Raw genomic sequence first — 12,823 nt, 5'->3', positions numbered from 1 at the left:
CGTTTATCACCCATTCTATTTAGTGAGAAGGTGGAGAACACAGCTGCTTAATTGACATAATAACAGCCATTTACATCAATTATGAATTATGCAGTTTATAGCTGGAGATACACTTGCTGCATGTAAACATAAAAATCCCAGGTAATTAACTAGGCAAGGTATGGAAAAGGCTGAATCAAAGCTTTGCAGTTATTTACCAAAAGTTTATGCACATGGAGTTTGATTCTAAACATCTGCTGAAGTGGTAATGCATTTCAGAGACATCAGTGCTATACTGGGAAGACAAATTGAAAAGAAGTATTTGGAACTATCAATTTAGCCCAAAAATATAATTACATTTTACGATGATAGCTTTTAAAGCATAAAAGAAAGTGTGTTTTCTAATTGAGCCACAGATTGGCAGCTTGCAAGCTTAGCAGAAAGAGAAGGAAATATCTTCAGGACAAAAATAGCTATTTACAAACATTAGGTGTGTGCAGAGTGTGAGGAAACTTGGCTAGCCTCCCATTTTTTTAAGCACGGTTACTTGGAGGGGAAGGGTTTTTGTTTTGTTTTTTGCTTAGTAGCTTTTCTAGATTATGTACGATCCTCATCTGTCTTTAAGCAATAAATAATTAGCATGAAATGTGTCGCAATGGAAATATGAAAACATATATGTATGTATATAATTGCATGTACAAAACTAGGTCAGGAGGTCTGAAAAGTAAGGAGGGTTTTTTCCCCGTCAGGTCACTTTTCAATGACTAATTCCTGTCACCTCTTGCAGGGGCGGAGGAAGTGGTGTGCAGTGGGTGTCACCACTGAGGTGGGTGACAAAATGCTGGGCAGCACTCATGGCGGGGCCTGCAGCGCACCCGAGCCATGCGTCTCTCCCGGGTGCTTGGGCACGCACAGGATCCACAGTGCCCAAACAGTCTGCCCACTGCCTCCTCCCCAGCTGTAGGACGGCTGAGTGGGAGGAGGCAGGCAGACTCCGGAGGCCCTGCGGTGCACCCCGCCCTCGCCCTGTTCGTGAGCGTGCCGCCCCAGGCGTCCGAGCAGCTTCCTCCGCCGCTGACCTCTTGCATTCTGAAGTACAGGCAGTGCAGTCCCATTCCAAGTATTTGAATTGGTTCAAAGAACCAATTGCAGGTAAGTAGTGTAGGAATGTAGCCTCAGTTCAAGTACTCAGGTATATTTCTAGGTATATTTCTAGAACCCTCCTGGTAATCTCAGTTCATCTCAACAACTCTGATGTTCAACACAGTTATGCCTAGGTACTTGTAAATATGCTTGGTGTTGTAGCTGTGGGATCAACCAAGATCATGGGTGCTTTGCTGACTCCCCAACTCAGTGCTGCCTCTGGACTGAGACATCTTAGCAACAAGTTTACATCATTGTCACTCATTCTATGCTATTCTTTATGTACTGAAGAATTAGCTCATTCTCTCTATTTTTAGGAGTTAATCAGTTTATTTATTTATTCGAGTAAGCCTGTTAAATATATATACTAAACAGGCTAACTCTAATAAATAAATAGTTTGAGGTTTCTATTACAATGCAAATAAGATTTGATTTAATGGCTCTAATATAATATTTTATGCACTTGATGAGAAGTGCTGTTCAAAACATGCCCTCAAGGAATGATTTTCCCACAGTGTATTGGCCCTGAAATCAATGAACACTTATTCTTTGCTTCTGGAAAAGATGGTGAATGCTATCCCAGCTATTACTGAAGTATTTGACAAGCTAAAGATAAAATATACTTTATATGGGGGCTTACTTAAAATTACTTCGAGCAAGTTCATAGGATTATAAGAAATCTGCCAATGAAGGCTAAGTCCAGTGTGTAATCAGCCTATATTTGTAAGAGGAGACGAGTGAAAAATGTGAGGGGAAGCAATGAGACTGGACGGCGATACACTCTTCATGGGGCAAGTGACCTAATACTCTTATTCATCAGAACTTGTAATATACCCTCTCTATATTCAAAGACCTTTGGCATCAAATAAAGCATAAGTGTTGGGACATGCAAATAGCTGTGTAAGGGTATGTGTCTTAAGATGTGTGCAATTGTATAACACCAATCTTGCTTCTCTAGCATAATGAGTGATAGTCCTCTGCGGTCCACAGTACAGCTACAGTCAGGAGCAAGTTTCCTGACCATACAAATAGAGTCAGATTTGCTTTGTTTGCAGAAGAGCTTGTAGAGACCTCATGTGTTGCTGCCTAAATCAGTGTTTCCATTTTGCAAGACCCTCAATGCACACATTCCCCTTTACATACATTCCCAGGGCAGGTCATAACAATGACATATACAATTATGAAACAGTTACAACCATAAAACAAGAAAAGTGTAAAAATCATTGAAAGCAGTTTAAAGCAATTCCATATAGAATCCCATACACAGTAAACCATGTCTGCTTCAAACTTTTTTATGGTTTTAATTTTATAATTTTATGTTTTAATTGCTATAAACCACTTAGATTTTTTTAAAGACACAGGGGTATCCAATTTTTTTTAAATAAATAAGCAATAAAACAATACACATGATCATTTGTCATTGTTTTTCACAATTTATATACCACTTAATTACGATAATCTCTTAAGTGGTGTACAAGTAGCCATATATAAAAACAGTTAGAAACACTGTACAACTCTTCAGTCAAAGCTTTTCTATCAAATAATCCTCCTTACATACATGTTCCTGTTTGTATATATATAAAAAATCCAAACAGCATTTTTGCCCTTTGTTTTTGGTTTTCCATGCTGTGATTCCTTCATCTCCATTCCGTCCCTCTAGACATAACAGTCTATGACTAAAAAGATGGTGAATCCATGCTCACCACTGAGATGTGGGGGCGCCGTGTGTCAACTACAAAATCACCACATGGGTGATGCTAAAAGCTAGTAAAAAACAAAAACAAAAAAGCAGTTTTCTGTTGATTGTTTAGTCCCAAGTGTTTCTAAATTGCTTGAGAGCCACTACAAAATTACTTCTTGGTACAAATAATATATACCGGGTATTCTTAAAGCAGATCAGGAGAAATCTTCCAGGTGCTGGTAACATTGTTTTTTAGGAATCGCTGTAACCAGCTTTATCACAGAATTAAAAGTGTCAGGAAAATATTACTTCACCAGATCCCATTGGCTAGCTTACATTTCCCCCCTCAGGGATGTCCATAACTCTCCAGTCAACTTTTTTTGGTGCTGCATGTTCTTTTGCAAAGAAATCAGAAAATGACTTTTGCATTCCCAGTGACATGTATTATTGGCCACTATGGTTAATCAGCTGCAGAGCTTTAATTTAGAAACAGATACACAGAAATGGTCTGGTTTTTTGGTTTTTTTTTTTTTTTTACAACTACCACCAAGATTTAAGGAAGCAAAACAGATTAAACAGTTATGCCTCGTCACTGCGCATTTAGCTTGGGTCATGTTTTATTTGCATAAATTTTAATTGCTGCATACATTCCTTTTGTGAATTATACTTTCCCTGGAGCATTATTGCATTCCAGGCATTTCCATAAAAAAAAAAAAAGAGCGCTACTTCAGTAATGACTTTATTTTCAGCAAGATGTAGAAGAACAAAAACCAGCCGGTATGTCATTTTTGCAAACACTTCTGAAAGACTGAATGGACATGTTATGGGGATACATCTGTATGCTATAATGTACTTAGGCGTTTTCAGTTCTCAGCTACATAATCACTTCTCTATCTAGACATTATGTAGTCACATCACCCTGGATGAACAAAATACATATTTAGAATATTTGCATACCCCGACAACTTTTTTTCTTCCATGCCACTCCTGATACTTACAGGGTCCTCCTATTTACCTGCTGAATGCTTAGTATAAAATTAACTATCCATTATGTGCTGTAAGGTTTAATATTGTTATTATTAAACAGTTACAGATCTAGATCATGTTTAATTAAAATTAACTTGCTTACAAAAGCCAAATGCACTAATGATTCACAATGACCTTTTATTACCTGCAGTCCCTTGTTTTGGCTGGATGATTGACAGCTTGCTGTTTGGCTACCGTGTTGTATTTCAGCTGACAAGACTTTTCATTTTAACTCAATTTGCCTGCCTATCACAAGCTGGTGGCAGGCCAGGCGCAAGTCGCCCAGCTTTGCCTCAGCAGCTTGCTCTATTTCTCATTAGTACGCATTTATTCAGTGGAAATTGGAAGACAAATGCTTGAAGGCATGTGAACTAAGTATAGCAAATTAGGTTTAAAGACTGAATATTTATAAGTATATTGAAACGGCTTCAACTTTTAAAAAAAGATCCAGGGTGAAACTGAAAGAGTATATAAGAGTGAGCGGAGTTTGGGGGGAGAGACAAGTGGGAAAATTCCAAAAATACTCTGAGGTGGCTGTGGTCTCTCGATGCATAGAAAATGTCGACATTCCTGAAAACCCCTTTTTGTGCGCATTGAAAGTTTCGGCATCTCGTGTGTGTGTGTGTGCATGCGTGTGTGTGTGTAGGAAGGGGGGGAAATGAGGGTCATGTTCATTTGCTGCTTGGTTATCCCTTGGTATGCTTTAAATTGCCTTGTTTGTTCGGCACTAGCACAGAAACAGATGTTGCTCTACCGTGCTGGATAATTTACTGTACCTCATGGTGCAGAATGGAAGGCCTCCCCAGCTACCCAGCTGGTCTGACAGGAGCACTGGCTTGTGGCTACTGAAGTATGACAACAGCAAGTACAGGCTGCAGTTTTATCATCCAGTTGTCATTCTTCTCGAGGTGGATTTCGGGCATCCGTACAGAGGCTGTCGGGGAAGGGTTTTTTTTGGGGGGGTGAAACGTCGAAACAAACGTCCTTTTTGTTTGTTTATTTTAATGGTAGGCTGCCGCAGAGCCACACAAGCTCCATCCTCTTTTGTTGATCATAATGTGACTCATTACTTTTGTCATCTAAGGATTATCGGCATGATCGCTCAGAGCTAGAGCCAAGCTCGCCTTCCCCCACATAGCTGGTCCTGGAAGGTAAAACAGATTTGTCATTTATGATCTGACCACTAAGCCACACTCTGAGCTCCATTATTGTGATTAGCTCCCGCATTGGATGTGCTTGCCCAATTGTCATTTGCGATACCGCAATGGGCAGCACGACTTGCCATGCTTCCTGGGAGGATGTCGGCCAATCTGACATGGCTGTGTTGCTTGTGCTACTCAGCAGAAACCCATTTTAGCGGCGGCACTTTCACTGTGTTTTGCTCGTTCGGCTGCTGCCACGGCTGTTGTTGTCACCGCTGTGCTTTCTTCATTCCCCTCCCACCGGTTTGGATCCATCAGCGCACAATGGCGTTACGTATGTCAGCTACCATTTCCACACTGCCGACTTAAAAGGGTGTTATTGGCTTCGAATTTCCTCGGCGGGAGACAGCCGAGGAGTGGAGTCTGGACCTTTTTTTCCTTTGTACTGCGTAAAGTTTTTTGTTGCCAGAGTGCTGCCAGTTGAAATCTATCGTGTCAGGTGCCTTGTGGCTATCTGCAGTAGAGGCCGTGTTCTGGAACCAGAGTTCTTTTCTGGCTTCGTCACCAACAAGCCGATTTGACTCTCCCTGATTATAGTAACGAAGGCAGTCCAAAAGAATATGCACAGCCTCACTGTACGTCACATTGAATCACGGCGCTGGCCACACAGAGCTGACCGCAGCCTCATTTCTTTAGACAAATGCACGCTTAAGGAAAAAACTCCTGCGAGAAAGCATCCAAGGCCACTTTATTTGCTATGCACCCTGCAACAGATTTAATTTTTAGTGAAAGAACGCTTGTTATTATCTTTTTCAGATGGTTTCCATGCTGGGGATGCTACTATCTCTAGTAAACTAGCTGTTGGGGTCTACCACCTCTAGTAAGCTAACTGAGGGGGTGGGTCACAGGGCTTCACATACCACTTAGGTTTCTCATATATTCCAAATAAAAAATGAAAGCGACCATCTATTGAATCATTTGGTGAGAAGGAAGCTCTGCTTTGGGGCTTTTCATATGTTTTTTTTTTTTTGTAAATACTAATTTTCACACTGATGACTTGAAGGAGTCATGCCGCCTATTATGGCGCCCAGCCTCGCTGGTGGAAAGATAGTCAGTTTTGATTATATAGTCAGAGATGCGGGCCCAGACAGCAGCTACATGCTGGTATGCATGCTATCAGAATGATTTATGCAAATTATGCATATTATTCCCAAAGGAATTCCTCCTCAAACTGCCAGGATAAATTGCCGGAAATTAGCCATAAAATCTGTCGTGCTAGGAGCAAGAGGTGAAGGCCACTGGGAAAGCAAGGACATTTGCCTTCTAGAGCCTTCCAAGTTAAGGTGGGCTTCTGGAAAAAGGTTTGGGATTTGTGTCAAAACGTTGCGCTGTATATGGGCTTCCCCCCATTAACTTGTCCACACCTAATTTGAATTTGCTCAGCCGGCAGTAGATATTACGAAGGATTCCTCAATTCCCAATATTCTTGCCTCACATATGACTGTATGGTTATTCAAGTAGATGGTTTTGTAATGCATGGCTGCAGTCTTGCATGGTTGTTGTTTTTTAAAGCAGGCAGAACAGAGCCATTGAAGCTATGCCTGGTATTTGCTCCCAATCCCTGAAATGTATGGAAATGCATAAAAGCATTCATCTCTTTTGATTGTGGAATTTTCAACATGATGCCCAGATAATGGTTTTTCCACCCAAAACCCACTGCACTGCCTAGAGCCTAACTAAATTCATTGGCTCTATCGGTAAAGATTATATTTAAAAGTTCAGAAGTGCTTAGCTTCTTCTCTAGCCCTCTGGGAAAGTTTATTACCTCTTTTTAACACACACACACACACACACACACACACAAACACACACACACTGCTTTCTTTGGTAGCCTGCTCTAGTAGACCTGTCAAATTTTGGCAGCTGTAGCAGCTTATAACTTCCAATCTCCTTCTATATCTTTAATGCTTTGGGGTTCTTTCTCTCTCCCCGCACCCAAATTCCCCTTTATTTATATTCAGAAAGTGCTATCAACGAGAGTTTCCGACTTTGCTCATCTTCCACAAACATCCGCATCGCCAGCAAAGATTTTATTCTCAAGCTTGAAGAGAACCAGGAAGTCAGCTTGAGAAAAGGAGATTGGGTAGCAATTTACCCTCCAACTCTGCACATGGACCCCGAGGTCTACGAAGATCCCAAGGTAAACATTCAGCTGCTATTAGACATACCACTTCAGGCACATTTCAGCAGCCAGGCATTTTGTAATATAGAGAGCTTTAAAAAAGAAGAAGAAAGCAGGGTGGGGGTGGAGAGTGCTGTTCCTTCTTGTGGAACAAATCTTCCTACTTTCAGATCTTTCCAAGGTGCCTTCAGGTCAAAGGATTCGTGGCCTGAAGAGAGAAATATGGTGATGAGGCTGACTGCTACCCCTTTGAGAGAAACTGACAATTGTGCCTTGACTACCATAAACTTGAGGCTAAATGTAGGCTTTGTTTGGAAGTGGATCATTGGATGCCCAAAGAAGGCTGGATAATAGAAGGTGGCTTAAAGAGCAAATAATGTGGGCCATTTAGCTAAGTGCCCCCAAAGCATCATTGACTCTCTAAAGCCCCTATAATAGCGGTGTCTTCTTGAGCCTTATGCTTTTTCACCTCTCTTTATAGGGATTGGCCCTTTAGTGGTCAATTAGTATGGCGTTGTGAACTCAAGATTGTAAAGCTGTTGCTCGGCAGTGAAGCTTTGAGGGTAATTGTGTCATCTCCTTGTATTTTTTTCCCCATCTGAAGCTAAAGTTAATGAATATCAAAGGCTGGAAATTAATCCACCCTAGCTCAGCCTTAATACAGCTCCAGAAGTTCATCACCTGCATGCAAATTGCATAGTCATGTTCCCTAGATTTTGACTGAGAAATTCTTGCTAGTTAGAGGAAGATGGCCACAGACAAACAAAGATTTATGTATTTATTAAACAAACAGAGCCCTGAAATGACTACTGTGGATTTACCTATGTCATGTATGACTCTGAAGAGCTTTTCCCCCTTTATGATAAATAAAATAACTGATTAAATACACTATACTAACATGTAAAACCCTAAACAACGTGGCACCAGGTTACTTGAAAGACTGCTTGCCACTGTATAGACTTGTAAAATCACTTGAATTATCTGGTGAAATTTTACTTGTGGCATCACACAGAATATCACAGGGCTCTGATCTGAAAACAGGCATTATGAGTTGTTTCAAAATATTTTTAATGTTGTGTTTTAATATGGTAACGTGCCCTGAGGGAAAGGCAAGTAATAAATTAAATTATTATTATTTTCCACCATTGTTCCTGCTTAAACTCAGAAGGCAGAAAAAGCCCATCTTACATTTGTACTACTGCCTCTGTGTGGCTTTTTGGCTGAGTCTGCAATCATACTAGTTGTGGCATATGAGCATAGCATTACTTAACACTTATTTATTTATTCCATAAAATTAAGACACTGCTTAATTGTAAAAACAAAAAAACACCTAGAACTGGTATACAAAGAAAATAAAACAATAAAATCATCAGTAAAAAAAGAGAAAACTCTGAGACATTCAAATGCTAAAATCAGCAACAAACTAAAAACAGATACTGTAATAGCATATATCCACCTTCTACATGTCTGGGGAGGCTTGTCTAAACAAAAATGTTTTCAGCAGGTGCCAAAAAGAGTACAGCTGTACCTTGGAAATCAAACAGAATCCGTTCTGGAAGTCCGTTCGACTTCCACAACATTCAAAAACCAAAACGTGGCTTCTGACTGGCTGTAGGAAGTTCCTGCAGCCAATCAGAAGCCGTGGAAGCCCCATCAGACGTTTGGCTTACAAAAATTGTTCGCAAACCAGAACACTCACATCCGGACTTGCAGCGTTCAGGAGCCAAAACATCCGAGAACTAAGCTGTTTGAAAACCAAGGTATGACTGCTTGGTGTCAATAGGCAGAGTACATTCTGCCACACTAAATGATCCATTTTTGTCCAAGCAACAGACCTTATAACAAAACAGTTAGCTTTATTCACACAGCAGCAGTGCTGGATTTACGTATAAGCTAAACAAGCTATAGCTTAGGGCCCCACTCTCTTGGGGGCCCCAAAAATATTTAAAGGGGGGAAAACTGGATGTACTTTTCAAAAATATAAGATAAAAAACAAATAAAATAAAACCTACGGTACATACAGCAACAGTGTTTTGTGTTGTGTAGGCTCCTATGATGTAAGTAATGGGCCCCGTCTGCTAGTCTGCTCCCTAAAATATCACTGGTTTGCTCATTTCTATATATAGTGTGCCTACATTCTGCATGTGCAAATGACTTTAGATACCTATTAGGTCCATAAATTACCATATAGCATATATTCAACACAAAAAACCAGCAATCATTTGTTGTTAACCAAGGACAGCTGGACATATAGAGGCCCCCCCCCATTACCTTCAGTAGCTTAGGGCCTCATCAAACCTAAATCCGGCCCTGCACAGAAGGTATAAGGATCAAGGTGGATGTATACCACTTTCTTGTCCTCTGACACCAAGATCTGCTGGATCTTCCAAAGCCTTTCCACTGGAACATCTAAAAGTTTTAATCTTGATTCTTGCCTGCAGTTGTACAAAGCCCATGTGAACCTTTTCCTACTCAGCCTTCAAATGGTAGTGCAAAACGTCACATACATAGGTATACTTGATTTAAATGCAATTCTCCCTTTCCAGAGTCAACTTCTGGATAAACCCACGAAAGCTATCCGTGAATACAATTGAAAATTGATAATAAATATATATTGTGCTTATTGCAATGGGAATTCGGCTTTCCTCACTAAAGAAGCACTTCCTTGACAGAGGATGTTTGCATCTTCCAGAACATCTTCAAGGATATGCATTGTTTACATTTTAAGAAAAATCTCTCAAAGCTTCAACTGCAAGAGCTACTATGATGGGGTACACAATTGCCACTTCTGCTTAAGTTGATTGGAATTTGTGTATAATCAATCGAATTTGAATTATTCTTTAATTCTTTAATTGCTTTAAATTAGGTTCCCGAAAACAGGACAAATGGAGATCAGACTAGCGCCATTTAGTATTTGTAGACTTTAGGCTCCAATAGAGGGAAATATGGTGCTTCAATCTGGACTATTACTTTTATATATATTTACAGCAGCTCATTTTTCACACAAACTGGCGCTGACATAAGGAGCTAGAGAAGTCGACTTCCTTCTGTGCCCTGTCTCTGATAATTTGTGATTACCACTTTGCTTCCTGATTATTTAACATGAAAGTTACTTAGTTCTCCACTAAAGAGGTACTGGCCTTTACTTAATTTGGGCAAAAGTCTCAGAGTTCCTTATGCTCAATGTTATTCCACCCCTAATCCTTAATTGTTCGACCCTTTTTTCTAATTTTGCAGTAACTACTTTTCTAATTTAAAATTAACTGACTTGGATTGTTTAGGGGAAATTAGCCCCCAATTTGGATTTTCCTAGCTACTTCACAGAGTACTTCAAGACTCACAATACACCCTTTTCACATAAAAACTCTTGTCTGTGGACACATGTGTGTTTACAGGGTTGCACAGCTATTGTAATTGTTTCCCTACTTCTTTGGGTGTTATGTTCCATCATTTCATGTAAAATGAATTCTGATTAGTGACATTAAGTAGAGTCAATACTCCTTTTTTATTACAAGGATGTATTATAATTTTTGGGATACTAATCTAGCAAATCATAGTTTTTAGTTCTGGAAAGGATCTGACAAAACCAGGATCATCACAGTTCAATGGCCTTTCTGCCCAACATCATTTTTCATGAATGGACTAATGCAGCCTATAAATAGTGTACTAGGGCTGCAGTCCTGAAAGTCCTATTCAGCTTAATTGTGGAATGATATGCATAGGGTTGTGTTGGAAAAATGAAAGGATGTAGCCAGTGGCAGAGGAAGGCAGGTGTAGGGGGTTGCGGGCCGCCCCGGATGTCATCACTGAGGGTGTGTGTGACAAAATGACAAAAATAGGAGTAGTTTTTTTTAATTGGGCTCACAAAACTTTTTTGTTCAGTCAGCAAACGTAACGAGATGCGGCAGGCACTGGGCACCACACCGTGAGGACCAACACTTACCGCGGGGCCTGCAGCTTCCTCGAGCCATGTATCTCTCCTGGGAGTGACGTGGTGGCTTGGGCACCTGCAGGCTCCGCGCTGTCTGAAATGGCAGTGTGGGGTTTGCATCTGCCCACTGTCTCTCCCTCAGCCGCCCTACAGCTAAGGGGGAGGCAGCGGAGAGGCTCCATGCAGCAGGCCCCACCCCCATGGGCGGCTCGCCCCATCCCCAGCTGCAGGACGTGCGCGCTGCACTGGGCACCCTAGTGGCTAGTTACGCCACTGGATGTAGCTTGTCATCAACTGTATGTGTGCACTCGACTCAGGATCAGAAGGAGCAAAGTCAGTAAGAGTCAACTTGTGTTGACCGCATTCTGGGAAGCAAAAGTGCATGAGTTGAGTCTAAGATATGTGGGGAAAGTAATATGGCAAAATGTGCAGCCTCTGGATGTGATTCCAGAGTTGAACTCATAGCTGTCTCCCCAGAGCATTTTCACAGTGCTTAAGACAGAGGTGCAACCTTGCCTTCTAAAAGTAGCACGGGTAAGAAAGAAATCCACTGCTTATTCTTTTTTTGCTTTTCAGATCAATCTTGACATCGTTGTAATCACTATATTTATACAACTATATTAAAGTTCACAATCTCTATTTTTCAGAAGTATAAATTTGATCGTTACATAGAGGATGGCAAGAAGAAAACCACCTTCTACAAACAGGGAAGGAAGCTGAAATACTTTCTGATGCCTTTTGGCTCTGGAATCAGCAAGTGTCCTGGCAGGTTCTTTGCAGTGAATGAAATTAAGCTGTTCTTGGTTTTATTGTTGACATATTTTGATGTGGAAATAACAGAAGAAAAGCAAGTTGGACAAGACAAGAGTAGAATAGGTCTTGGTATACTCTTGCCAGACACTGACATTGCCTTTCGTTACAAATTAAGAAATTAATACTCTAATACAGTTTCCAACATTACAAATAACTTACTCAGGTTTTGTTCTGTCTTTTTGCACTACGGTTGCCATATCTTTCTGGTGTCCTTACAATTATGGATGAGGCCTGCCACAATTTGATTAAAAAAATAAATTCATATTGCTGCCATTTTAATTTAAATTTTTGATGGGATGGGTGAAATAATCTATTTTTACAAGTTTTCTATCTGCATCAGTGCCCTCAGTGTGGCTACCTTTTTTGTAGCACAATACTGTATGGCAGTGCAGGAGATCAGAAGGCACACCTATTGGGTTGTGTGGTATAGCTGCTTGGGCTGGCAAAGTACCTATGTCTGCCTCTTCTTCAAACAGTCTCTCTTATTTTGGCACTTGCTATTATCCATAAGAACACTACTCGACATCAACAGAACTTGCTTCTTATGCCCACTCAGTCCTTTTACACAAATTTATCAATTCACACAGAATCTCATTTGGGATTTTGAGCACTTTTCTAGTTGGAAATTAACATAGTGGAGGGACTGAGGGTTTTGTTTTGCTTTACTCTAAATATTTGGGGGCAGTGTGTGTGTGTGTGTGTGTGTGTAGATAAGGATAAAGGGACCCCTGACCATTAGGTCCAGTGTTGTCTGACTCTGGGGTTGCAGCGCTCATCTCGCGTTACTGGCCGAGGGAGCCGGCATACAGCTTCTGGGTCATGTAGCCAGCATGACTAAGCTGCTTCTGGTGAACCAGAGCATCGCACGGAAATGCCGTTTACCTTCCCGCCAGAGCAGTACCTATTTATCTACTTGCACTTTGACG

General features: G+C 40.8%; 1 protein-coding gene across 1 annotated transcript in view; it reads left to right on the top strand.

Annotated features, from left to right (window-relative positions):
* LOC117050025 (cytochrome P450 7B1) overlaps positions 1-12,589 on the top strand; it is a 94,905-nt gene extending 82,316 nt beyond the window's left edge. Inside the window, exons 5-6 of the mRNA XM_033155308.1 lie at positions 6,993-7,171; positions 11,732-12,589. Of these exons, the coding sequence (XP_033011199.1) occupies positions 6,993-7,171; positions 11,732-12,019 (467 nt within the window). The 3' untranslated portion in view covers positions 12,020-12,589. The remainder of the gene's footprint in view (positions 1-6,992; positions 7,172-11,731) is intronic.
* Positions 12,590-12,823: the final 234 nt, after the last annotated feature.

This window comes from Lacerta agilis, chromosome 7 (assembly GCF_009819535.1).
Source record: "Lacerta agilis isolate rLacAgi1 chromosome 7, rLacAgi1.pri, whole genome shotgun sequence".
Lineage (NCBI taxonomy): Eukaryota > Metazoa > Chordata > Lepidosauria > Squamata > Lacertidae > Lacerta > Lacerta agilis.
Note: the sequence above shows the minus strand (reverse complement) of the source record. Positions and strands in the feature narration are given on the sequence as shown.